This window comes from Cenococcum geophilum (genome assembly GCF_001692895.1).
Source record: "Cenococcum geophilum 1.58 unplaced genomic scaffold K441scaffold_28, whole genome shotgun sequence".
In the NCBI taxonomy this organism is placed as follows: domain Eukaryota; kingdom Fungi; phylum Ascomycota; class Dothideomycetes; order Gloniales; family Gloniaceae; genus Cenococcum; species Cenococcum geophilum.
Window position 1 is genome coordinate 1,396,392 of NW_027137586.1, and position 26,620 is coordinate 1,423,011.

General features: G+C 38.5%; 3 protein-coding genes across 3 annotated transcripts; 1 reads left to right on the top strand and 2 right to left on the bottom strand.

The window, feature by feature from the left end:
- Window positions 1-2,243: 2,243 nt before the first annotated feature.
- Window positions 2,244-2,405, top strand: K441DRAFT_567338 (uncharacterized protein; the record flags this gene model as incomplete). The annotated part of the gene is made up of 1 exon (XM_067643794.1): window positions 2,244-2,405. A coding segment is annotated over one exon (162 nt), but the record flags the coding sequence as incomplete, so codon positions are not given.
- A 9,872-nt stretch (window positions 2,406-12,277) lies between these two features.
- K441DRAFT_566632 (uncharacterized protein) lies at window positions 12,278-12,472 on the bottom strand (the record flags this gene model as incomplete). Its single annotated transcript, XM_067643754.1, has 1 exon — window positions 12,278-12,472. A coding segment is annotated over one exon (195 nt), but the record flags the coding sequence as incomplete, so codon positions are not given.
- A 5,303-nt stretch (window positions 12,473-17,775) lies between these two features.
- Window positions 17,776-18,273, bottom strand: K441DRAFT_566759 (heterokaryon incompatibility; the record flags this gene model as incomplete). Its single annotated transcript, XM_067643765.1, has 1 exon — window positions 17,776-18,273. A coding segment is annotated over one exon (498 nt), but the record flags the coding sequence as incomplete, so codon positions are not given.
- Between the last annotated feature and the right edge of the window lie 8,347 nt (window positions 18,274-26,620).

Here is a 26,620-nt window from a genome sequence, read left to right on the forward strand (position 1 = left end):
TCTATTTATCTTTACTAAGTTATTTATTAAGCAGGCCGATATATAGATCCCCTTATCGTTAGGGCGTCCTAACCTACGACTTAGGGCTAGGACTTAGCGTTTTCCGTTTCCGTATCCAACTCTACTGCTATTACTACGTCTTTATTTTATACGGTAGTAGCATATAGCAACGTATTTAGTGTTTAAGGTACTAGGTTAGGTATTAGGCGGCAGCTGCTAAACCTAGCTATTAGGCAGTTTAGGCTATAGCTATAACAGCCTTCTTAACNANATNTATAGCAANNCTTTAGCTTNTANAGTAGCTNNNNTTCTCCGTCTAGTAGCTTCTACGGGAAGGTTGGTATAGAAAGGTTAATATTAGGACTAGTAGTGTTGCTTAGGGTAGTAGGTGTTAGTAGTTTAGTAGGTCCGGAGGGCTTCTATAGGGAGGTCTTTAGGTAGGGATTTATAGTAGCGATCTAATTTAGTTGTTATTTAATCTTCTATATAGCTGCTACCATATTATAAACATTATTATAGTTATAGCTAGCGGCTGCGTAACTAAGGCAATAAGTGACTTTTTTAAGGAGATCTTTTTAGTCTTTAGTATTGTCTCGGGTAAGAGCTCTAGTATATTCCTAGAATTTAATATAGAACTTATTAAATAATTTAGTAGGGCTCATCTTTAGGGCACGTAGTTTAGCTTAGTTAGTAGCCAGTAGGTTGTAGTCGCGGTATATTAAGTTAAGATTATTAAGGACTTTTTAGTAGGACTGCCACTTCTAGGGGCTATTAGTCTCCTATTAGGCGAAGAGTCTGTTAAATAGTGTACCCTTTATTCGCCTAATAATGTAGCCAATTTTAGTATTTTCTGTAGGAAAAAGGCAGGCGCTCTAAGTTAGTTTCTTACGGATTTGCATCTTTTAGTGGCTATATTCTTTGCGGTCTCCCTAAAAAACTAGGGGATTAGGGTAATATATATTAGACCCTATAGTAGCAGCTTAGGTTTAGTTGTTATAGCTTTTATTATTACTTTAGCAGGGGTTCCTATTAGGTAAGGCTGCTTAGCGCTAACCCTCTATTAAGCGTTAAGTAGGTAAAGTTGCTAGGGGCGTAGAGACTTAAGTGGCATTATATGCAGTAGAGAGGTATCTAGCGTTGTTACAAATATGCTCGTTAAGCTAAGATTATAGGTATTTAATTATGCCTTCTCTTTTAGTAACCGTAGTAATAAGTATAATCTCAGCCTTCTTTAACTATTAGATGTCGCGTTTAGATATATAGAGGTCGTCTTTAGTTTCTTAACGTATGTTATTAGCGAGCGCCTTACAAGCTTATAGGTCTTAGATAATATCGCGATCTTAAGTAGTACGCATCTCGGCTTATATAAGCTTTAGGTAGTAGTTCTATAAAAGGTAGTAGTATTTATCAGGTTCTTATGCTACTATTTTTATAAACATCTTAGCGTCTTATATTTTAATTTTAATAGGTAGTAGCCCTTTTGCTTACTTGTCTATAGTTATATAGTTAATAAAAAATAAGATATTATTAGTGTCTATCTCCTTAGGGGTTAAGGCTAGGGCTAATAAATTAAATTCTCCTGGGATTAATTAGCGTTGTAGGTTAAGTATAGGTATTAGATTATTCTTTGGGTTTAATATAGTGGCTAGTAAGGAATATTGTCTTACTATTATGGGTTCCTTGGAAGTATAAAGTAAGGTAACTCGTAGGCACGCTGCTTCTAGCAGCGCCTATAGTATTATAGAGACGTAGAATTGGTCGTAGGCTGGGTGTTGGTGGTAAAAAGGCGCAACGTAATGTCATGGGACGGGGCAGTGGCTACAAGACGTATGTATTCGAGGAGTCTACAAGACGTTGCGCGATCGATCGTAAGGGTCGAGGGCGTAAGGAGGTGATATACCTACGCGTAGCTGACATAAGCTGTACGCGAGGTGTACGCGAGAGCACGGGGCTCTCCTATGGAGGCCCCTGCGGTGGGGTTCCGTGACACTATGAGCCGTTGCACGTTTACGTATAAAAATGGGCTAATATGCCCTTACGCTTCCGGGTCTTGCACCTTAAAGACTGGTGCTAATACAACCGAAGAACGCTGCGAAGACTGTGACCATCTAATGTTAATACATGCCGATTATGGTGAGAGCATTGCCTCTATTAAAACATGTCGATGCTAATACTTATTTATAGTGCCGCCTTCTCTTCCCCCGCCGAAGGATCGGCTTTCTATCTAGGATAATCTATACACTTGTCCCCGTACTAATACTATTAAGAAGCTTGCCACGATATTGGACGAGCGAAGGGTTGTTTATGTTAGAGGCACGCCATCCTCTAGAAAGACTACACTTGCGCATTTGCTATTTAATTATTATAATAGGCGTAAGGAGCCTATTGTTTTCCTAAATGGCTAGCATAATGCTAGCGAACCGACAACTTATCTTATTAGCCAATGCGAGGCATACGGCTATTCTTGTCGACCGGACAATTAGGTATAAAAACTCTGTCTATTAAAGAGGGCTCTAGAGCCTCTATATATATACTAGATAGGTAATAAATAGGTTGCAAATAGAATAACGACGTAGTTATTATTTATAATGGAAACAGGTATTTAGACATTTGATGAGACATTTAATAAGACATATAAGGAGATATACGAGGTAAGGAGCGGGGTATTAAGATATAGGGTTTTAGACTTAAAGCTAGTATTAAGATAGTAGTAAGGAAATCCAATCTAGTTTAATATACCCCCCTAGCTGCACAGAGCCTTCTAGGCTGCTGTAAAAAGTTATAATATTAATTTAGTATTAAGTTTAAGAAATCCCCTATAGAGTTACCTTGCCCGAATATTATCTAAATTAAATTAAATTAAATTAGATCCTTAATGTTAACGAGGTTTAATTATTAAATGAATGTTTTGTGCTTTTAACGAGGCAGAGCCTTTGTTAAGCCGTCTACTGTTATATCCGCAGTAGGGACCTATTTAATATTAATCCTTCTTTTATAAACTTCCTGGCGGAGCTAGTAGTAATAAATATTAACGTGTCGGAGCCTAGTGTTAAGCTTAGCGTCGCTTTTAGTAAGGAGTTGTATTGTCTATATATTGTGGTAGTAGATTACCTACTTCTTAGTAGTGTTAAATCCGACTTCTTTAAAGAATCGCTGCTACTAAATTAACTTAGTAGCTGTATGCGACAGAGCTAGGAGCTCTACCTCTATGCTTAATTTTATTACTAATTTTTGCTTAATTGATTGCTAGTTAATTAGTCCTCTAAATAAGGTAAATAGGTAGCCTTCTGTGCTTTTTCTACTAACTAGATCGTTTTTAAATAATACATTACTTGCTCTTACGAAGATTTGGTTTATTACATTCTCCTTTAAGTACTTAATTATAAGGGTTTTTGTTTGATATAGGTAGGCAATTGCCCTTATAGCAGCTCTGTTGTGAGTTGGTAACGGATTTCGTAAGAATTCCGATAGCCTGCTTACTGTTTTTGCTATATCTGGACAAGTAATATTTGCTATATAGAGCATTAATCCGACCTTCCTTTAGTATAGATAGATGTCCTACTTAAAGGCCTATTCCAGATTTAGGTTAAGCTCCTTAATTTCTATAGGTGTGTATATCTTGCGATAATCTTTAACTTTAAAGTTTATGGCGATCTTGTTAATATAGGAGTCCTAGCTAAGCTAAATCTTCCTATTCTCTTAGTTATAAATAATTTAAATTCCTAGGAACTAGGTAAGGTCACCTAGGTCCTTTATCTTATACCTTTTTATAAGGTGCTCCTTAAACGTTTTAAGCTTAAGTACGTCCTTCCTATAGGTAGCTGTGATGTCGTTAACGTAGAAGAAGACTATTAGCTAATTGTTGTAATATAGGCAAGGCTCCTCCGCTACTAGCTTTAAGCCTTTCTTTTTTAGTGTTATAGTTAAGTCACTATGCTATAGTAGAGGTAATCGTCGCAATCTATAGAGCGCTTATTAAAGCAGTAGGCACTTACCCTTAATTAAAAATCCATCTGGACACTTAATATATACGACCTTATTAATCTTGCTGTTTGCGAACATATTAATAGCGTTACCCTACTAGCAGTCCAGGTTAAATATTGCGACGATAGCTATTAAGGCTCTAAATGATCTTGCTACTAGAGTTGCGGCATATATATCCTTATAAACTAACTCTTATAAATTACCTCTTGTATAAAGACGAGCCTTAAATCTTGTTAGATATCCATTGTTATTAGTTTTATAGGTAAATACCTAGATAATAGGCACGGTTTTAATATCGATCGTCTTGTTAATAACTTAAAACGTTCCTCAATTTTAAAGGTCCGCGTATTTCTTTTTAGCAGCAGCCACGAACTCTTCCTTATATTAATGTCTTTAAAGCTCCTTTTAATTCCTAGGCGGCGGTAGGAGCTAATTACGGTGCAACTTTTTATAAAATGTGAGCCCTACATTAAAGGCTAATCTTTAAGCTGAAAGGCTTTGGTTATTAGTAACGTTAGTAAGAAAACCTACGTAGACCTTTAATCGTCCTTTAAGTCTCTTTTCTTTAACTACATTCTGCTTTCCTATATCGCCATTAATCTTCTTTTTTAGCTTAGCTTTATTAGTCGGAACTATAATATAGTGCGGCTTCTTTATTAAGGTCTTTAAGGACAGTTATAGAGGCTCCGGTAAGTTAGGTTCTAGTATTTTATCTAGGGTAAAAAGCCCTAGAGCTAAGTCGTCTTTAGAGCTTAAATCTTATTACTTACTACTCTTAGTATTAGGCTCCTTTTAATTTCTACCAGAATCCACCTATTATCTTCCTTTAGTATTAACTTAAATCTCGTCTAGAGTCTTATTACTTTTATTAGACAACGATTCTAATTTATCTTAGAGATTCTCTATTTAACAGATATTAATAATTTTTAATATTTGGTTAGTCCTTACTCGGAGCACATTCGTAAAATCTGGCTATAAGTCATTATAAAGCAACTACTTATTAAACTTTATATCTCTTGTTCTAATAACCTTTTTCTAACTTAGAATGTAGACTTAGAAGATATTTATCAAATCGTACCCTACTAGATATCCTATATAGGCCCTTAGCGCGAGCTTATTTAGGCGTAGAATATTATATTTAAAAGGATAGGCCCTACAGCTATAGACTTATAAGTGTCCTATATTGGGTTTCGGTGGTATTATACCTATTACTAACTAGATTTTCTTAAAAGGTGTTTTCTACCTAAGTCTTCTACTGGGCGTCCGATTAAGTAAATAGGTAGTTACTTTATAGGCTTCTAGCGTTAGCTCTTCTAGTAGATAGGCCTTAATCCTTATATATTAAGCCTTTTGTATAATTACCCCTTTAAATCGTTCTGCTGGACCGTTCTATAATTAAGTATTAGGTGCTGATCTTTTAAGAGTAATTCCTTATTTAGCTGTCCAATCCTTAAATTCGTCTCTAAGAGACGTCTCTCTATCTATATGGATTATGGCTACCTTAAAGCTATATTGTTGTTCGATAATATTTCAATATATAATTACTCTTTAAGTAAGGGACGACTTCTTAACCATTATGTCTACCTTATTTATTTACGTTGCGTCGTTAAGGAAGTGTACCGCGTACTTATTGCTATTAAATGCGACTATTCTAGGTATTAAATTAAGGTAAATTCTATAGAAAGGAACCGTTAACGGAGTCGGTGTTCTTCTAAATATTACTTTATAAGCTTTGCTTACTCTATATAATTTATATTCTACCGTTATTAGGCCTTTTAAAATCGCGCCCGTTACTAACTAAAGTAGATACTTAATTGCTTCTTTTCCTATATAGCCTAATCGCTAATACTATATAAGACCTTCTACCTAATTTAGCAGTGGCTTTAATAAATACTTTACTGGTTTTAATTAAGTCGCAAAGGAAGCCTCTAATAAGTCTCTTTTTAGCTTATTATATTTAATGGTTTTCTAACCATAGTAGTAGCTATAGTAGGCGTACGTTACATTGTCGCCATAGTAAAGAGTGTTCTTTTTATTGTTCTAATAGACGCCTTTATTATTAAGCTTTTAGAGGCATACTAGGTTAGTATAGAAGCCTAGTATAAAGGCTACTCCTAAGAGTTATATCTACCTCTTCCCTTTTGGATAGTCTATTATAACTATAGCTATACTATAGCCTTCGATTTCTTTAATATGCGAGCCTATATAGATGCGGTCTAAGGTAGGCTTAATATCACTAATAAATCTAGCTCAATTATTGATAACGTGTATATTAGTTCCTAAGTTAAGAATAATACTATTATAAAGCTTATAACTAGAAGCTGTATTATAGGCTCCTACTTAATAAACTATAAAGCCTTCTTTAGGCTCTTAAGAGCTCTACTAGTTGCCATCCTTTAGCTATTTGTTAACTTAATTATCCTTTTTAATTTGCTTAATACGAGCCTTAATTTCTGGCGTTATATTAGCAATCTTCTTATCCACCTTCTTCTGAATTTTGTTACTTAGTTTAAACTAAAATAGTTAAGGAATTAACTCTATAATATACTAGCATTTATTAAAGTAGTGACGCTTTCCGTATAGGCACTCTAGCGGCGGTTACCTTTCCTTCTTTTACTTATCTGCTAATAATTTAGGCTTTAATTTAGGCTTTAAATTTGGTGACTCGCTTAACTCGTCCTTAAAGGTGGCTGCGAAGGATCCTTATAGGTTCTTGCCCTTCTAGGCGAGCTCCCTGCGATGGTGGTTTTAGTATATTTTAACTAGCTTAAAGAAGGTAGAAAGCGTCTTTTTTCCCCATTTACGCCTTTTAAGCTCGTTTTTCCAATATTCTAACTAGCTTAGTATGATTAAATTAACTACGTATACGAAATCCGTTACCAAATAACTACTATCTACCTTAGATAGAGCTAGCTCCTTATACTTAGTATATACCCTCTCCTACTCCTATAACTAGACCTTAAAGTTCTAGTTCCGAGGCGCCTTCTTAAGCCTTACATACTGGGTGGCTATTTAAAGCTTTTAGGCGTAGTTAGTCGGAGTAACTCTCTACTTAAGTAATACCAAGACGTTATAGGTAGTGTCGCATTTAAACGTATAGATAAGGTAGGTACGTAAAATAGAGCTTAGGATATAACTGCGTAATATATTAAGAGCTAACAGCTGTTTTCTGTATAGCTTTATATTGTCCCTATAGTCGGCTTTAAGCGTATAAAGCTCCTCCTTCTCCTTCTCATCTAGCTCTGCGAGCTTCGTTTTCCCCTAGCTATTAGTATTTTTGGGTAAGGCTTAAATAGGTTCTTTAAGCTTTGGTAAATTAGTCTTAGGTATTAATAGGTTAACATACTCCCAGAGACGATTATTATTAGCTTTTAACTTAATAACCTTAATCTATTCGTCCTAATTGTTTAGGCTTGCAAGGATAACGGATAATATAATAACGGGTTTAGTTTCTTGTTAAGAGTTTATTATCGTAGTTGTCTATAATTAAGATAATAATTAATTAAATGATAATTAATTGGAATAAAGGCTTTGGAATTAAAGATAATGCAGTAAACGGCCTAGGCTTATAACTGTTGACCAGACAATTAGGTATAAGAACTCTGTCTATTAAAGAGGGCTCTAGAGCCTCTATATATATACTAAATAGGTAACAAATAGGTTATAAATAGAATAATAACGTAGTCGTCATTCGTAATGGAAATAGGTATTTAGATATTTAATAAGATATTTAATAAGATATACAAGGAGATATACGAGGTAAGGAGCGAGGTATTGAGACATAGGGTTTTAGACTTAAAGCCAGTATCAAGATAGTAGTAAGGAAATCCGATCTAGTTCGATAATTCTAGAATAGGACGTCACGCCCTTTTAAAGACAAATATTGTCTTTATATTTGATAAAGCCCAATAATCCTATAACAACTCGCGTTTATAGCTTGGAATTATTAAAACATAGAGCGGTAATTCTGCCGGGCCGAAGATTTGTATCTTTTTATTATATAGGAGCCCTATCACCAGACCAACTAAGTATCCCCTTGGAAGTACTCTGATCTATTTTAGCGCTAAGCAACACATCTCTATTACCCCCTCTCTTTTTACAGATAATGGATATATTTGTCTATTCTACAGTTAAGAAGAGTTTAAAGATGTAGTTAGTAGGGCATGCTTAAACCCAACTAGAACATTTTCCCTTAATCCCGCTGCTTATAAGTATCTCTACTCTATTACAAATAGGCACCCTAGTGCCACTACCGCACTACTTAAGTTTATTTTCTCGGTATATATAAGCTCTATATACTAGAGTATAACAACTAACACTATAGACCTATTGATCCAACCTTAAGAATTACGTTATTAAACATGTTACAAAGGACCTTCTTATTTAGGCGCTAGATAACGAGCCTAAGGTCTTTAATATGCTATAAGAAAGTCCGGTGCAAAAATCGTTCCCCTTAGACAGAAAGCTTACCGTTAAAGTAGCTAATGTGCTACAGGAGGTTCTACAATATGGCAGTATCCCTCATAAACTTAATAATCTAGGAATCCGCCTATGCTATAAGGAGGGGTAGGTTCATTCAGAGGCAACAAATCGATTTGCAAATAATATTATTTATATTCTGCCGTCTAGACTTTACAAAAAGTAATAGAATTCCCCTTAGGTTATATTTATATTGTATTCTAACGTATTACTAAATAGATTGAGTATTATTTAGGCTTGCGTAGTCCTCTCCTATTCCCATTTAAAGAGTACCCCTCTCTCCCAGTATTTTGTAAAGCTATATTCCGAAAATTCTTTAAAACGGGCCTACTCTTAAGCTATAAAGGACAATTAGGGGCGTTTGCGCGGGTCCGGCCTCTAAAGGCTTAGTTTTAGGATAAATAGTATCGTGCATTTAACTCCTTACTCGGCCATGGCCATGCGATCTTAAGTAAGTAGTCGCAGTCTAGTAATAAAAGGATCGATTTTAGGATTGTAGGCCCTAAATAGGGCATTGAATTACTACGGGATAGGAATCGGCTTGCCGAACATTACAATAGGTTCCTAACTATAGGTGCCTACCATCAGTGGATTGCAAATAGTTTGGTAAAAGATTAGATTATACTAGATTGCAGGCACTCGCGTCCTCAGAAATACCGTATAATTGCTTCATTCTTGCCCTTATAGCCGTATAGCTAACAGTAACAAAAGCGGCAGGAACGAAGCTTTGGCGAGCGGTTTTTAAATCCAATTATTCTTCGGTACACGTCCTAGACAACAATAACCAGGTAGTAATTTCTAAATTCCCCCTAATGAATTAAGGATGCCTAGATAAACGAGGGGAGCAAGTTTAAAAGACTGTAATGCTTAGGTGGTTCCGCTTATTGATAATATATTGGCGTGCCCGCTAGTAGGCCGTAAACGCTACGGGACGGTCTCATTATTCGGGCTTCCAGCAGCGGTTTTACTTAAGGTCCCTATACTTATATCTAAAATCCATTGCAGAATTTTACATCTTACCTAGCCTCCTTACCCTTTAGAACAGATTCCTTAACTATACCCGGAAGGAGCATTACTAATCTTCCCTTTCTATGGTCGGACAAGCACTTAATAGCGATAGTACTGGACTTTGTCCCCCATTAACTATATCAATAGCATATATCAATAGTATATCCACAGCGCCACTAGCGCCAAGCTGTGGATATACTCGTATTAAGGACCGCCCGCTAATCGAGCCGCGGATTGACGTAACCGTAGAGCTATTAGGGCCCCAAGTATATATAAAAAAGGTTCTCCCTACCTAATCTTTAATTACAGCAGCATGTATGCTATTATACCTACAATATAAAATAGGGCTAACCGACCGCGTGGAGATTAATATTGCTAATAATGCTAAATTATATACTAATATATAGTATGCTCTCACCTTTATATATACCACTAGGCCTAAAGATATACTTTTAGCATATAACCTAAAGTAGAAGGAGTTTAAGGTAAGAAAGATATAATAATCCCCCTTTTTTTTTCCTTTTTTTTCCTAAAAGCGCTATACCTGTAGCTAGTATATTATTTCACTTCAGGCCTTTTATAAGCGGAAACTGTACTATAATAGCAATACTATTATAGAGAGTATGCTATTTCTTTTTTTTATTAAAGAGGTTATAGGCTAGTCTTTGAAAAGGAAGAGCTATGAAGCTAATAATAATATATTTTAAAAAGAAATGCGGCTTTTATAGTAGTAAGTTTATCCTTTAAAACGGTAGGGCCTTTAAAGGAAGTAATTTATACACAAATACTAGAATTAAAATAACGTGTATATCTATATAAAATTCAATTATTAATTACATTACTACTATGCCCTCTAATTATACTAGAATTGATATAGACTTTGTTTAAAAGACTTAATATAATTTTTTTAAACTTAAATTATAAAAAAACCCTGCCCTAAGCCCCAAATTTAAACCTCTCTATATTGACAATTAGGATAACTATAGCTTACTAAACTGGTTCTTTAATATTAATATATATAGTCCTTTTAAGTTTTTTAGTCTATTTTTTTTATAAATAAGCTTATAGATAAGCTTATAGAGTAAATAAATAAGTATATAGTGTTATGGATTTTATAAGAGCTATAGTAGCGTAATTCAGAAGAGATATAAACAAGTTAGTTATTACTATACGGGATATAGGACCGATAAAACCGGTAAAACTATAAGATAAGGGGTAGCTAAGTTTTATAATAGAATTCAATATATAAGTATATAAGGACGCTAGGATATAATATGCTAATATACCAATATACTAACATATTGAGGGGATTTTTTAGAAGTTAGGTTATGTATTTAAGCATTACACATTCCCTACTTAGATAGTTCTCTCTTTATAATAAATCCTAGGATATAAAGGAGTTAATCTATTAGGTAAATATTTTATTAATAATTATAGTAATTAATCCAGTATCTTATTTTATTATTACTCTATACTTAGCCTATTTACAAGTCTATTATAGCCTTATATTATAAGGCTTTATAATATATTTACTACTTAGTTATATATTAACAAGAAAGATACTACTAAAGGTAGTATTACTAGTAGTGACGGCTCAGATACTCCCGCCCGTTAAGTATATCTGCTTAAATTCCTATTTTCTTGGAAGAACTAAAGTATTAAAACTGGCAACGAATGCCCTTAATCCACTACGCCTTTAATACTTAAGGGCCTCCGTAAACGACTTTATAGTCAACTCGTCTTATATTTAACTCTAGGGCGTATTATACACTTAAGGCTTAACAGCGGATAATTAGTTAGAATATAGTAAGGATATCTTAGCACGATAGGGGTCTTAATAATCTTTATATATATAAATGGTAAAGCCGGTTTTATAAGCCACTGTAATATAGACCGTGCTTTATAAATAAGTATATTATCAGCCTTAATATATTAATTAGTCGGCCTAGTAAATGCTTCTACTTACTATAGCCTTCTTCTAAAAGCTAAGTAGAGGAAGCAAATAAGGGAATAACAATTTTCCATATTCTGAAATAAATGTAATGCCTTTAAATAGAAGAGGCCTACTTAGGACAGAATTTTGGTTTATCTAAACTGTGAATTTAACAACTCTAGGAGGGCCTTTTGCGCTTTTAAACTCTCTTCTTAAGCACAAATTGACGCCTTTAGCGCTTCTTAGATAATATCTCCTGTTTCTAAAGTTTTGCTAGAAGCGACGGCTGTCGTCGGCCCAATATTATACCTACTATTGCCTAATTCCCAAAGCTGGAAAATACGCTCCTCCTTATTACGCACTAGCGATGCGGTAATCTGGTCTATATACTTGCTATTTAGTAGTAGAAATACCTAGGAAAGCGACCAGAATGAGAATATAATAAAGAAGAGTAAAACCGCTAAGTGTAACGGAACCTTGTAGCAAGAACTACGATGGGCTCGTTATTGGGCTAGGTGTGTAGGAAATGCAAGTACAAAAGTCAACAACGTAATAACAACTGGTGGAGTGGTTGCCCAATAGATTAACTTTAATTATATTCTAAGAATTACTACAAGGAAGGAACTATCTAGGTAGGGACTAAGGGTCCTTAAATATATAACTGTACTCCTATAAAATCCTTCTTATACGTAATATACGTCTTATACGCGAGGTACGTGAGTTCCTCTCGTTCCTCTCGTTTAATATGTAGCACATCATGTGACCTTGGTTACCATTCCTCGTCACATGGTTCTATCGGCTCCATCCTGGACCGTGCTTGAATCAACCAACTAGCTTCTTCCGTCTCTTCTCCAAGTAGTCGTAACATCGTACTTAAAGCGTCCGTAACACTAAGTTGGCGCTGCTACCCTTTAGCGTACCCAATCTCGCGGTATATATAGAGCCGAGGTAAATTCCTAATATAATAAATATGGCTACGACTGAAACGCTAAGTAGTCTGCTAGGTATTGTTAGAATTGCGGCGGCTCTAAGCAAGGGGATTCTCTCGCCGCTATTCGCTGTATGCTTATCCGACCTCCGTAATCTATGCCGAGGGAGGATAGCGTTAAGAAAGCTATTAGTAAAATTGTTTTAGGGCGATATAAACCACTTATAAACGTCTTCCGCGCTATGTAGGCCGTTTATAATCTGCTAAGCGTAGAATGTTAAGAATGTTAATAGTAGCCCACTAACTAGGCTTATATATGCAAAGGCTGTGGCTATCTAGTAGATATTGCTAAAGTTAGAGAGGCCGAGTATAGTAATGGCTATTTAGGCGATAATGGTGGCCTTTTAATAGATTTCTAATTAGCATATGATTTATATATACACTAATAATTAAAGGGGCATTAATTTAAACTAAAGAATTTACTAAAATAGCTCCTAGGGCGAACAGGTCTTTAAAAGATTCTTTTAAACTAATGCTTCCGTTACGTCTCTATTTAATATATACTTTTATATATAACGAGTAACTTAAAGCAGATTATAGTTGACTAAGAGATTCTACAATAGCAGGTTAGTAATATTCTCTTATAAAAGCAAAAGAGATTCCTAAGGGTCGGAAGTAAGAAGTAAGTTAATGGCCGCGGTCGCACCAGTAATATCCATTTCGAAAATTGCGCGAATATTGTCTAGAGAGATATAATAGATATAATTAGACGCTGTACTATATAAACTTAAAGCCCCGGGTTTAGGAAAATTTAGTAATTAGATGTAATGCAGAGCTGTTTAGTATAATACTTTCAGCCGCAGTGCCTGGAAAGGCGCTTAGCGTACTTAGGTAACTTTTATAGGCGGGGAGCTATAAAGCCTTGGTGCTGCTGTTTTGTTCTTAACTATATACAGTTTAATAGGTGTAAGGGAGCCCTATATAATAAGGCGTAGTAAATAATGTTCTGCGTACATAAAGGTGAAGCCGGTTTTATAAGTAACTATAATAATATTACTAATAGAAAAGGTCTAGGTAATAACGAAACGTGTACGCTTGGCTACCAAAAATAACTAGTATATAATAGTCTATAGATGTTTCTAGAAGAGCGCCACACCTTAAGTTAGTAAGGTATAGCGTAGAATATAATATAGCTAGCGAAATATTTAATACCGCACTACGTAAGCGCGTTAAACCCTTATGCCAAGATATACTGTAAATTCCTTCGCACAGATAAATCCAAACTGTATACTTTTAAGAGCTAAAGTGTTTTTAAAGCTTGGAGCTATCTTCTTTTATAATAGAACTATCAATCTAATGCTCCGAAGTTTAAATTTTTAAAGATAATTATAGTATAGTAGGGGTGCAAAGCTAATATAGTTCTGGATGCTCTAAAAAAACGATTAATAGCATAATTAAGAGCATTGTAATTTTTTTACTGTATACTAGTTTCCTAAGAAAAAATGTCTAAAGAATAATAATATATTAATTATAACTTTATAGGATCGTGGGGGAAAGAGTTAAGATACCTAAATAATAGATTTATTTCAGTATAGGGTTTTTTTTGCTATATAGGGAGGGACGTTATATAGTCTAAAACGTATATTTTCGCTAAGTTATATATAAAGTCCTAAATCTATGCTGTTAAGCTGTAATATAGACTAAGACTTGTGCCTGTTTTAGATATACTAAATTAGACCTATTATAATAGGGCTAAACAAGCCTCTAATAGAGCTAAACTTTATATAATTTATGCGAACTTAATAAAGAACCGTTTCCTATAAGAATAAATCTAATTTAGGTCCGTTGTGGCCTTACGGAGATTTTGTAATTAAGGAAAACCAATTTATCTAGTAACGCTTTTTAGCGCTAACTATATTGAAAGGCTATAATAGACTAGTATGAGTTAGAGATCAGTAATTAACTCTATATATTATAAGTTGCACTAACTAGCGTTTACTTACCACATTATAGTAAATATTAGATTATTATTGTGCGCTAGTCCTTTAAAGGTTTTTTAGTACCCTTAAACGCAGAACGCTCCTACTTAATTTACCAGTCTTTACGATGTAAAATCTCCGTAAGGCCATAACGGCCTTAGGGTAAGTCATTTTCTATTAGATTTGGTTCTCCCTTAGCGTCCACATAAATAATATAAAGTTTCGCTCTGTAAAAGAGTTATTAGCTTTCTCCTAGCTGACCATATTAGGCGCACTGCACGAAGCTCTGCACGAAGCTCTGCACGAAGCTCTGCACGAAGCTCTACACGAAGCTCTACACGAAGCTCTGCACGAAGCTCTGCACGAAGCTCTACACGAGGCTCTGCACGAAGCTCTGCACGAAGCTCTGCACGAAGCTCTGCAGAAGCTCTGCGTACAGAGGCTCTGCACGAGGCGAAGCTCTGCGGCTCTGCGTACGGAGGCTGTACACGAAGCTCTGCATCGGGTCCCCGCTATATTCCCGTCTGCACGTGCCTTTGCCAAGTATACCCCTATATAGCCACTTTAATTTTTTTTTTACCCATCCTTCCTTCCTTACATCCTCCCTACTAAGGAGGCACCAGAGCAGCAGCCAGTAGAGGACCGTCGCCAGAACTAGACGACCGTTACCAGAACCAGACGACGACCGTTCGAACAACCAGCCAGCGAACACTACGAACGATTCAATCAATCGATCGATCGAATTGAACCAGAGCTGACACAGGCAGGCAGGCAGGCAGGCAGGCAGGTAGACAGACAGACAGACAGACAGATAGCAGGCAGGTAGGTAGGTAGGCAGGTAGGCAGGTAGATAGACAAACAGATACTCCGTAGATAGACAGACAGGCAGGCAGGCAGGTAGGCAGGCAGGCAGGCAGGCAGGCAGGTAGGTAGTTAGGTAGGTAGGTAGATAGGTAGGTAGGTAGGTAGAAGAGAACCGTCGCTATATATTAAATTATCTAAAATAATATAATTTATTTTGCACTAACTGCGTAAACTAAGTAAATACTATTAAGTGCGTAGGAAGAGCAAGATATATAAAATGCGTAAGGAGGGCATTATATACAGAATGCGTAAGGAGGGCATTATATACAGAATACGCAAGGAGGGCATTATATATTAATTGCGTATTAAGTGCTTAATAGGGTAGGGGCCTAAGTGGCTATAAATGCGCAATTAGCTGCACTATGTTGTTGAATGCGGCAGTGTGCCGCAGCTTAGTTGATACCATACGCTACACGTTGCAATGCGCGAAATGCGCATTTGGCCGCCAAATGCTGCCAAATGCTGCAAAAATGCTGGTAAATTTTTTCCTGACGTTAAGGCTATTTATACGTTATCTTTCTGTATCTTTAGCCTAACCTAGGGCTTGATTACCTCGTTGTACGGCTCCTCTGCCTCTTTATTAGAACATCTACCTAGACCTAGAGATTCTACAGTAGCTGGTCCCGTATATCGCCCTATTCTGTGCGGTGGTAGCTCGAGCTTACTGGACTACTCTGCCCATACAATGCAATTACGTGTGCGAGTTACAACCTTGGAGAGTGCATGCTGCGGCAATATCTTAGAGGTGACATAATCTTTGTCGATAAGGCAAACACCACAGATATGTGGATCGGTCTGCACTGCAAATTAGCTTCTGTGAGGGATTGTGTTGATATAATAGTTCTTGGTAGCTAGAGAGAGCTCGATTAAGGGCGGTATAGGTGTTTATTAGTTCCAGGAGCATAGCCATTTACACTGCAATCCAAGCTTCTCGAGTAGCTTGCACACTAGCTCTAGCTTCTTTTAACCCCTTTGGGTTGTGACTGGCAAGGTGAGTCTCACTGCGATTTGAATGGTTCAGATGCCGCTGCGCCAGTTATCTCCTCTTGTCTCCTCCGGTTGTCTCGTCCGAGGGATGTACACAAGCGCTCGCATGAGGCGGTAGTATGTAGGAGGGGGTCGAGAGAGGTATGGATAAAAGAGAAAGCTGTATCTCTTCATCTAGGAGGCCCGCCCAATCAGACCAATTTACAAGACTCAAAAACTCTACCCTGATCTATTGCTTCCCCTTGCATATACTCATATATGAACGACTCGCTAACAACCTCAAACTCTCCAACTAGCAATCGTCGCAGGATGACAGGAATCCTGCAGCCTCGAAGAATCCACACCTCATCGTCAAGCCCGCAGCGCACAGGCGCCAGCCCAACCTGGCCATCCACAGTCACTAGCAGCCGCCGCTGCATCTCTAGTGTGACGTGAGAAAGACGGCTGAGAAAAATATTGAGCATCCCTTCCATCGCCACACCCCGCCACACGGTCTCATTCAGCTCATGCTTCGCCTTCGTCAACTCAGTCTGCCGGGCTTCCGACGTTAAGTCGTCACCCAGCACCCAGTCGGCCAACGTCCGGCCTCTAACAACAAGATCCTTGTTCTGCGTCCACCAGTTCTCCAGTCCCCACAGGAACGGCGACGTCAGCTTCTTATCTACAGCAAGGTGTACCACAGCAGCTAGTATCTCGCCGCGCAATCCAAACGGCAGCTGCTTGCGAAGCGCGTCGTCTTCGGCCGGCAATGGCGGCTGCAGAATACCAGGCGTGAGTGCGCTGGCCACAGCCTCGAGGATCCACGCGCGGTCTGTTGACGGCGGGCTGGCCGTCGCGCCTTCAGTCCGCTGTGTGCAGGGCGTTGGGTCTTGCAGATTGCCGTGGCCTTCCTCTGTGATCGTCATGCCCACGTACCCGCCCAGTCCGGCGATGCGGCCCAGGTTGATCCCGCTGATAGTGAGCACGCGCAGGTCGTCTGAGAACTCAGCGTCCGTGGGAAGGAACCGGCTGGCGTGGAACCGGCCTTTCTCCAGGTACGCCTTGTCCTTAACTACATTGTCCAGGTTGTTGCCGATCGTCCGAAGCGTCTCGAGCACGATGCTGTTACGGTAGTAGTGGCCCTCGAAGCTGCTGAGGTCTGGGACCCAGCTGGGCAAGCCTGGCAGCCGCCTCGTGGGACTGGAGAGTAGCATCATGTCTAGGTCCTGGAACTCGTGGCAATAGGAACGCAGGAACGTCGCGAACACGGTGCCTGGTGAAGCAGCATAGTCCGGCGCGCCGATGAGCTTCTTCCCACCCTGCGTCAGGCCGAGCAGCGCGTACAGGTGGTCCCGTGGATCAGTAGCTTTCAGCTGCAGCGCGGAGCAGAGCGCGATCAGGAAAGGCGGTGGTGTAGCCGTCGCCTTCATCGCCGCCACCGTCCCCGCGCCTTCGTCCGGGTAGTACTTCCGTTTCAAGCCCAGCTGGCGGTGCACGGCCATGAACTCGTGGCCGAAGTTGACCTTTGCATTCTCCATCAGCGGCACGCTGATGATCGGCTGCATCACCATAATGAACACAAACGCCTGCAGTGCCCGCCAGATGTCCAGCCACGGGCCCGCCGGGTCGAACAGTAGCAGCCGCGTCGACACGATCGTCTCCTGCAGGATCCACACGCGGCTCCAGTACGGCGCGTGCAGCAGCGCGTGCAGCGCCTGCCAGTCGGCCGCGAGCGCCTCGTCGCTGGCCGCCTCGATCATCCACACCGCGGGATTGGGCATCGTGCGTCGCACCGCAAGCGTGCCGAGCATGCGCAGGCCGGCGGACGGGTTCAGCGCGCCGAAGTGCGCGACGGTCTCGCTTGCGCTGCTGTAGATCCGCGTCATCATCTGCACCTGAATCCTACGCTCCTCTGCGTTCTCCTGGTCGATGCACAGCGCGTCGACCCACCAGTAAGGGATATTGCCCATGGGCGACCGGCAGAGGTCCAGGAGCGCGAGGTACAGGTTCTCTGTGATCTCGGCGTCGATGCCGTTGATGCGGACGGGGCGTTTGACGGCCGAGCTGCCCCACATGTACGACAGGGCGCAGAAGGGCGTGTGGAACTCGGGGTCGAGCGAGAGCGTGTCCATGTTGAGCTCGAGTTGGTAAATGTGGCGATCGGACTGGTCGCCGACCTGCACGGCTCTCTTGGAGGCTTGCGAGAATCTGAACACGCGGATCTCGCTTCTTTCGGCATTGAGAGGTTTCTGGGCCTGCGGGGAGCGTGGTGTCGCTTCTGGAGTTGCTTGTGGCGTTGCTGTTGCTGCTGCTGCTGCTTGTTCCCTTGTTGCCCTCTGCGCGGCTTCATGGAGCTGGCCAAGGCGGCGGTTATACCTCTCATTTTCGCGCCTAGCCCTCCATCTCTCGAATCTGGCCAGCAGTCTCAACATGGTTGCCACTTTCGGCACGGCATGAAGCAGGGCACTTGCGGGAAGAGTGGTAGCTTGCAGTAACACGTGTATCTAAAGAGAGTTTGCAGCCGCAGCTTATCTCATAAATCAGACGCTCGGCAGAAGATTTGTTCGGGTGACACGTGATTGCGTACGGGCCGACACTAACTCCTTTCAACTCCTGTGAACTCCTGAACCAATCAGAACCGCGCACTAACCTGCCACCCCCCAAATCTTCTGCGGAGTGTCTGAGAGCTTATGGGTGTCGTTTGTATGGTTTTAGATTGCGCATTTTAGCTTTAACCAGCTCTACAGAGACCCCGCCGACAGTTATCACCTCTTTAGTCGATGTATTTTACTCTTTAGGTAATAAGCTTTAATTCTATGAACATAAAAGCTAATTATAACGTAGTTGAAGGTACTAGATATATTGCGCAAAATATTAAACGCGTTTTTAAACCCAGTAACACGCGTACCAGTCTACCTACTACCTATACCACCACCACTATATTATATATATTTCGATTGCCAATAAAGTCTTATAACCTTATATAAATTTCCTTAAACTTTTGCGAACTCCTATAAACCCTAAAATTAGTTATACTGCCCGCGTACGGAATCTAAGGCGCGTCGCCTTCTATACGCACTTGTTACCGGATAGAACTCGACTATATATTCTTCCTAACTTCTAAGTACCTTAGAGTACTTTAGCAAACTCCTATAAACTTCTAAGCCAGTTAGGTCGCTTGTATACGGAACCTAGAATGTGTTGCTCTTATATATTTTTCCTAAGACCTAGGTACTAAAGTAGGGCTTAGTAATAAGAATATCCAGCTCTATAGTAAAAGGACTTGCTAGAGAACCATGTAAGCAGACTTTTGCTATGCGTGGATCGTCTATAGCATATATTAGTGTCTACTGTCGTTAGTATAGATGGCGATATTTGCGGTACTTAACTATAACCTCTTTACCCTCCTTTTGCCTAACCCTCCTCTTGCCTAACCCTCCTCTTGCCTAACCTAAGTAAGCAGAAACGTTTAAAAACTCTAGCCAACAGTTTATAGAGTATTAACTACCTTTTATAGCTTATATTGTATTAATGGTGGGTAGAGGAGGAAGGATTGTTAGAGGAAGGTCGAAGGGCCTTAATATTATTGCTATTAAGTTCATCGTTAAGGTAGTCTATGTCGCTATTAAGTTTGTTAGGATATCTATTAGGATATCCAGTAGGATGCAGAAGATGGCTAGGAGGGGCGCTGGATAAAGGGCTTTGCAAATCGTTGGATAGGGGTACCTATATTCTGCTGGTAACGTCTATTATTTCTTAATTAAGTAGAGGAAGTAAATAGCTTTTAATTAGATCCAGTTATAGGTAATTTAGAGTTAATTTAGGTACTATATATAGCGTTGCAATGGGAGAGTTGTCGCCTAATAATAAATAATGAGTTTGTATATAAACCGCGCCTATAGGACTAGGAAGCTTTTACAAACGGTATAACAATAATGGTTTCTATAGAATGTCTATATTATGCTAGGTCTTTAATAGAGCACTAAATATTAGGGTAGATTATATGGATCCATAGGTTAAAACTTTCCCATTTTACTGCGGCCGCGATACTTAGGTTGGCTATAGGATCTACCTAAAGTATATACAAGTTACGAAAAAGTAAAGTAAAGCAAGAAGTGATTATACTAAGTTATTAATATTGATACCGATTTAATCCGTGCAAGTTATACAGCGGCGAATTGCTTATCTTTGTTTATTAATATAAATACAAAAAAAGTCAAAACTCGTTTGTTTATTCCTAGCCCCTACTATATACTAGAGACTCGTATATATTTGCCTTACGGTTATAGCTAAGGGTGGCGTTGCTGTCCTTAGTAACGGCCTTGTTGGCCTTATAGGAAGTGGTACTAGTGGCGCCCTTAATGGTCTTAGTGGCGTAGTTAGCGGACTTATCTATTGCGTTTAGGAGTTAGTGATTGCTATAGCTGTAGAGGGAAGGTTAATAGAAGTTTAGATTAAAGAGGAGGGCGATTAAGTGTTTATAAAAAAGGTTATTAAATTGCTTACTAGAATCTAATAAGAAGGTCTATTAAGTAAAAATTAAATATACGGCTTAAATATGTAAGTTACTAAGAGGCAGCTATTAGATCCATGTAATAGCTACCTAAAGTAGCCGCAGAAGTTCCTTCCTTAAGAAGTTAGGCGCTAAACTATATATTATGTCTTGTAAGTAACGCCCTTATATCTCGCATGCAAAGTATTCTTATACTTACTTCTTAATAGAGCTTAACTATAAAAGAGAGTACTAAAGTAGCTCTAGATGCTATAAGGTAAAGGTTTTATCTGCAGGCGTTTTATATTACTAATTATGTTCTATATAAAACCTCTACTATCTTAGTTATATTAGATTATAGATTTTATATTATAGTGGCGTTTAGAGCCGCTTTATAAACTTCTTCTTAAGGCTTTGTTAACAAAAGTACCGCGTTTAAATCCATGGTAATTAGATATATTAGGCGCGGTGGAAAGAAGGCAAAATAGGTAAGACCTGAACTAGTTGTGACTTTCTGCAGACTATTATTCTCCAGATGTGACCGTTCTTTATAGCTATTCTCCAGACGTGGCTGTTCTTAAGACGTGGCTGTTCTCTAGACATGGTTCTCCTATTTAGCGCTGCTAAGAGGACCGGTCGTTTTAGGCCAATTAAGCATCCGATAATTCTCTAGACGTGGCTGTTTTCTAGACGTAATTGGGAATCCCCAACTACGGTTAGCTAAAAAGAGAGGGTCCTAGAATTGGGTTTTAAGGATAGTATTTAAAGCACAGCCGAAGACTTATGCAAGTTATGATAAATTATCTTAATGTAATGTCACCCCCTGCGTGGCGGAAAACCCTCTATGCCGGAATGGATTTCTTATTTAAATATCTTAACTCTCTCCCTTGCGATTCTGTTAAGGTATAAAAATAATAATATTATTCTTTAGATATATCTCTATATAAAACCGGTGCGCAGATAAAAAAAAATATCGGTCTTGGTTATACTATCGATTATTACTGTTAGAGTATTTAGAACTATATTAGCTTAGCACCCTACTATACTATGGCGATCTACCGAATTTTAACCTTTAGAGCATTAAACTAATAGGTCTATAATAGAAAAAGATAGTTTTAAGCTTTTAAAACACTCAGCCGTTATAAGTATATACTTTCGAATTTATCCAGAGGAAGGGATCTATAGGGGTTTTGGTATAATGATTTAGCGTGCTTACGTAGCCCAGTATTAATTGCCCCCTACTAGCTGCATTGTATTTACGCTTTACCTAATAAACTTATAATATAGCGCTTTTCTAGAAATATCTATAAACGGTTATATGCTAGCGATTCTTGGCAGCCTTGTCCTTTCTATTATTATAATTAATAATATAGACGGAGCCAGCTAGGGCGCAAGGCTTGCCTCTAAATGTATTTAGATAGTATTATTAGAGCATAAGTGACGTGTTTTAAAGAATGATGTTAAGCTAGGACTTGCGTAGATTATATAATAGTGTTTACTATCTTTAGTACTCTAACCCTTAGAATCTCTTAACCGCTTTGCTATCTATTAAGAGACCATTTCGTTTACATAGACGGTCTTATTAAACTCTATTCTTCTAGTTACTAAGGTTAATTTCTTTGGCGGATTATTATATTGTGGTCTGTAAGCCTATATAAGTTCCGCGTAAGAGCTGCAGCCCCTTATATATTCCCTATAGATCGCGCACGGACTATAATAGCGCTTTTCCCCTAAGTATAAACCAAAAAAGCTCTAAACCTTTATATCGGCTTTACATCTTTTCTAGTTCTGGCTATCTTTAAGTTAGTATTTAGACAATGCCTTTACCTTGATAATAGTTTTAATGGCATCGAGATAACGTTTCTTTTGTAACTAGTTGCGTAGGCTATAGAGGAGGAAGTAATCTGCTTCCGCTTTAAGTTTGTTATAAAGTGTGTAGTTAAAGCTTATTTTTTTTATCTAAAATAGGGGGAACTTTAACAGACGTTATATAAACTCCAAGATATACTAGAATGTGTTAGGGTCCGCGTCAATAAAGTAGGAGCCATCCTCCTATCTATCGCTGTAATCGTCCTATCTAGCTAAGAGATTTTGGAAATATGGAGAAGTTTAAAGTATAGCCTTTTATATTTGATATTTGCGACCAGAGACGTTAAGAATAATAAGGTGAGGAGGTATAACGAGGTTTGATATGAAGTGTAAACGTGACGTTGGCGATCTTCTAAGAATTCTAACTTGCCCCATTCGCTTTGGGAGAATAAACGGCTGTCCTAAGTATGGCATTGTCTACATTGGGAAAAGGCTATAGATAGCTATTAAGTCGAGGCCACAAGTATCTTATACTGTAATGATTACGTAAGCTGCGCGGGTCGTTATGCACTAGCCGGTTTAGTAATTATTTTAATTAGACGTATTGACCTAGGTAGCGGCCTTGTATAAATCTGCGCGCCATAGTAGGTATAAGGCTGATAATAACTTGCTAGCATCGTAGTAAGGTTCTAAGGTTTGGATAAGACCGTTTATAAGTATTGAGGAGTGGTAAGAGCTTAACGGTAGTGCTATAGGGAAGGATTTAGGTTACGCTATAGAAGGAGGCTCTTTCCAAATTGGGCGCGAAGGTAATAATTTAAACGTGATTTATAGGTTGGAGTGATCCTAATTTAGGTGTTTAAAAGTAGCTATATTACATTTTTAAGTTATAAAGAAATATTATAAAGCGTGACGTGTGTGCAAAGTTATAGTCGCTTAAAGTCAAAGTACCCCTTATATTTTCCGGTATAGTGGGCTTTCTATAACATAGGAATGGACGTTAAAAGTCCTATCTATGCTAAACTAAATAAAACCTAGAAACTAACTAGAACCAAAACACAGCTTTAGAGCTACAGGATGCTTATATTATTACTCCTATATACTTTATAATCTGTTATACCTTATCTTTATTACTTAACCACACTGCTTATTTTAGCACTTAAAAGTTAAACAGTAGTCTTATTTCCTTTAATACTGCATAATCTAGTAGCGAGTAATACTTTATACTGAAATTTGTGTTGATAAGTCGGTTAGGTAGGATTCTAGGTTATCTATAATTGGGAAATCGACTTTAGCCTTGTTCTGAATAAGAAGACAAATAATCTTTTTATAACCCTTTACGTAAGCTCTACTAAGTGCAGATCCGCAGTCTGTTTATGCATTAATGTTAGCGCCTCTCTTAATAAGACAATCTACGATGTTGTAATAGCCTTTATTATAGGTGATAATAAGTATAAATACTAAGCTTTGCGCGTTAATTTCCGCCCCTTTATTAAGAAGGCATTCCACTAGGCTTTTGCTACCTTTCTTAACTATATAGAAAAGTAGTTGACCTAAAGTATGATCCCTTCCGTTTATATCTGCCCTATAAAGCATAAAAAGCTTTATAATATCCTTACTTAAGTAGAGGTAAGCGTCTGCTAATGGATTTGAGTAAAAAAGAGGCCCTTGGTGAAGTAGATCGTCTTCGTCTAAATGTCCTACTTTAATATCCCACTCTTAGTTAATAAAATCTTAGTCTTTACCGGCTAGTAGCAGCTATATAGGCCTAATGCCATAGTGGCACCTAAGAACCTCTATTACCTGGGCTCCATCTTTAATAACTTTAATTAATAATACTCTTAAATAGGTAGAATTTGAAAGTGTATCCCAAAACAAGGCTAGAGTAGAGGAGGAGTTGGTGAATTAAAAGGCCTTTTTGGCGTAAAGGACTTTAAGTGCCTTAGAGTAGATTTAGTAATAGACTAATAGGATCCTGTAGTTAATTCTAACTCCTTATATAATAGTTGCCCTTCTATCCCTTAAATTAATGTTTAATATATTAACTAATCCACCTAAAAAATAATTGTAAATATAAAGGCGTAGTTTGGTTAGTAGTTTTAGGAGCTAAGAAATGGGTTAAACAGAGGTGTTTCTAGCCCTTTTTTAGACACTAGGTTTTTGGATATCTGGAGATAATATTAAGCGCTTAGTAGGCAGGTTATTAGTCTTAGGGCGTATTTTGGCTATAATACGAGTATTTAAATTAAGGGATAGCGAAGTCGTTTAGCTAAGGAAGAAGTATAGTCGTAGGTCTAGTGGTAGCGGGGTAGTTCTATATATACGCCGTTACTAACCCTTGCCATCTAAGGCGTCTGCCTAGTTCCAGCTAATTAAGAACTTTACCCCTTCTTAATCACTTTCTGCCGAAACACTTTTAAATTATTTGTAACTCCCATCTACTAGCGTAATAATAGTCGATTTTACCCTAACTTACTACCTAACTAAACACAACCTAGAAGCTAACTAAAGCTAAAATCTGACGTTTATAGAATTTTATGTTAACTTAAAGACTTTAGATGCACTTATAGAGCGTAATCTACTTTTAATATCTAATTTGGACGGCTTCCTAGTTTGCTACATTACCAGCGTACAATATTAGAGGAATTGATTCCGCACTAGATTATAGGGATTAGGCGTATAAAGTAAGCAACGTAGTGGTTATGCGGACATTGTTTAAATATAATAAAGGTTATCTAAATAACGAACGAGAGTCGGTTATACAATATCTTTCGCCCTATAAGATATTAGGTCGATCCTCCTCTCTTCCTAAACTTTCCTATAACCCCTTTCGAGGTTCTACTCCATGCTTAGACTTATAAAAAATCGTATATTATTCTTCGGCTGCTATTAAGAATTTTTTTCTATAACTCTTATGCCTTGCTCTTCTTGCGTTATCTACCTTGGCTTCTTATTTATGAAGCAGTGTAGAGACACTACTAGCTAGTAGTATTCTCTCCGTCTTAGAGAATAAGCTAGGTATATTAGCGTTCTCAATATTAAGTATAAGGACACTAAAGTTCTCGTCCCTAATGTCTTTGTTATTATAGACTTGCTTTATAAGCTAGAACCAAATATAGTTAATTAAGGTATATATTATTGTAGCCGTATAGAAGTGTCCACTAACGCAGAGACAGTTTTCTAGTAAGAAAGCCGTATAAATGCGGCCTAGGCCCTATATACTAGTTTGATTAGTAAATAGAGTGTTAGTGTCGCTGTATTAGGAAATAGAGGCTTCCTTTCTGGGCAAGGCGCCTCGCTTTTTGACTATAGCCCTGTTAAAACTGCCTCTTGACCTGAACTATAAAAGGCCCTTTCCCTCGCTGCTTTTTTTCTTATCTTCTATCTTTCTGCCCTCCCGATACTACGCTTCCCCCTTTTTTACTACTAGTCCCTAGCACGGTCGCATTAAGGCATTTCTGCTGTCCTATTAGCGCTTATGCGTATATAAGTCTAGCCTACTTATTCTTCTTTATTCCCAGTGTTTTAGACTAACAATTATTGCAGTTAATTACGGCCTTTCCGATAGGCGGTGACTCTCCTTTCTACGGTAATATATAGACGGCTATAGCCTCCTTTCTTAATCCTTTCCTCTAGTACCGATAGCTTTAATTATTGTTAAGCTCCTTTGGTGCTGCCTCTATCCGCTAAGCGTATGCATATCCTTACAATCCTATTTTCTCTCTTACGCCCTTTCTTTCTCTTACACCCTAGATAATACTTATCCGCGGCCGTCCTATAGAAGAGGGTTAGGGGAAGTCCGCAGTTACCGGCCACATTAGCACCGTTATTTTGTTTAACTCTACCCATATCCCTACCTAGTTAGAGAGGGATAAGTGTACCATATCCCCCCCTTAAAGGCTTAAACCGGCTTACGTTGCACTTATTTTAGCTAACCTACTTAGTTTAATCGCACGTTCTTTTCTTGCCTGGGATATACTATTAGTTAGTCCGCCCGCTTTAGCGTTTGCCAAGAGCTAAAGCTACCTACATTATAACTAGTATGCCTATTAAGCTACTTAGCGGAAAAGTAACTAGTAATTGCTAATTTGAGCGACTACGCTATACGGAGCTATGTTAGGCACTATTCGAATAAATATTACATGGAGTATTGTTTAGGTGGCCATGCATGCCTACCT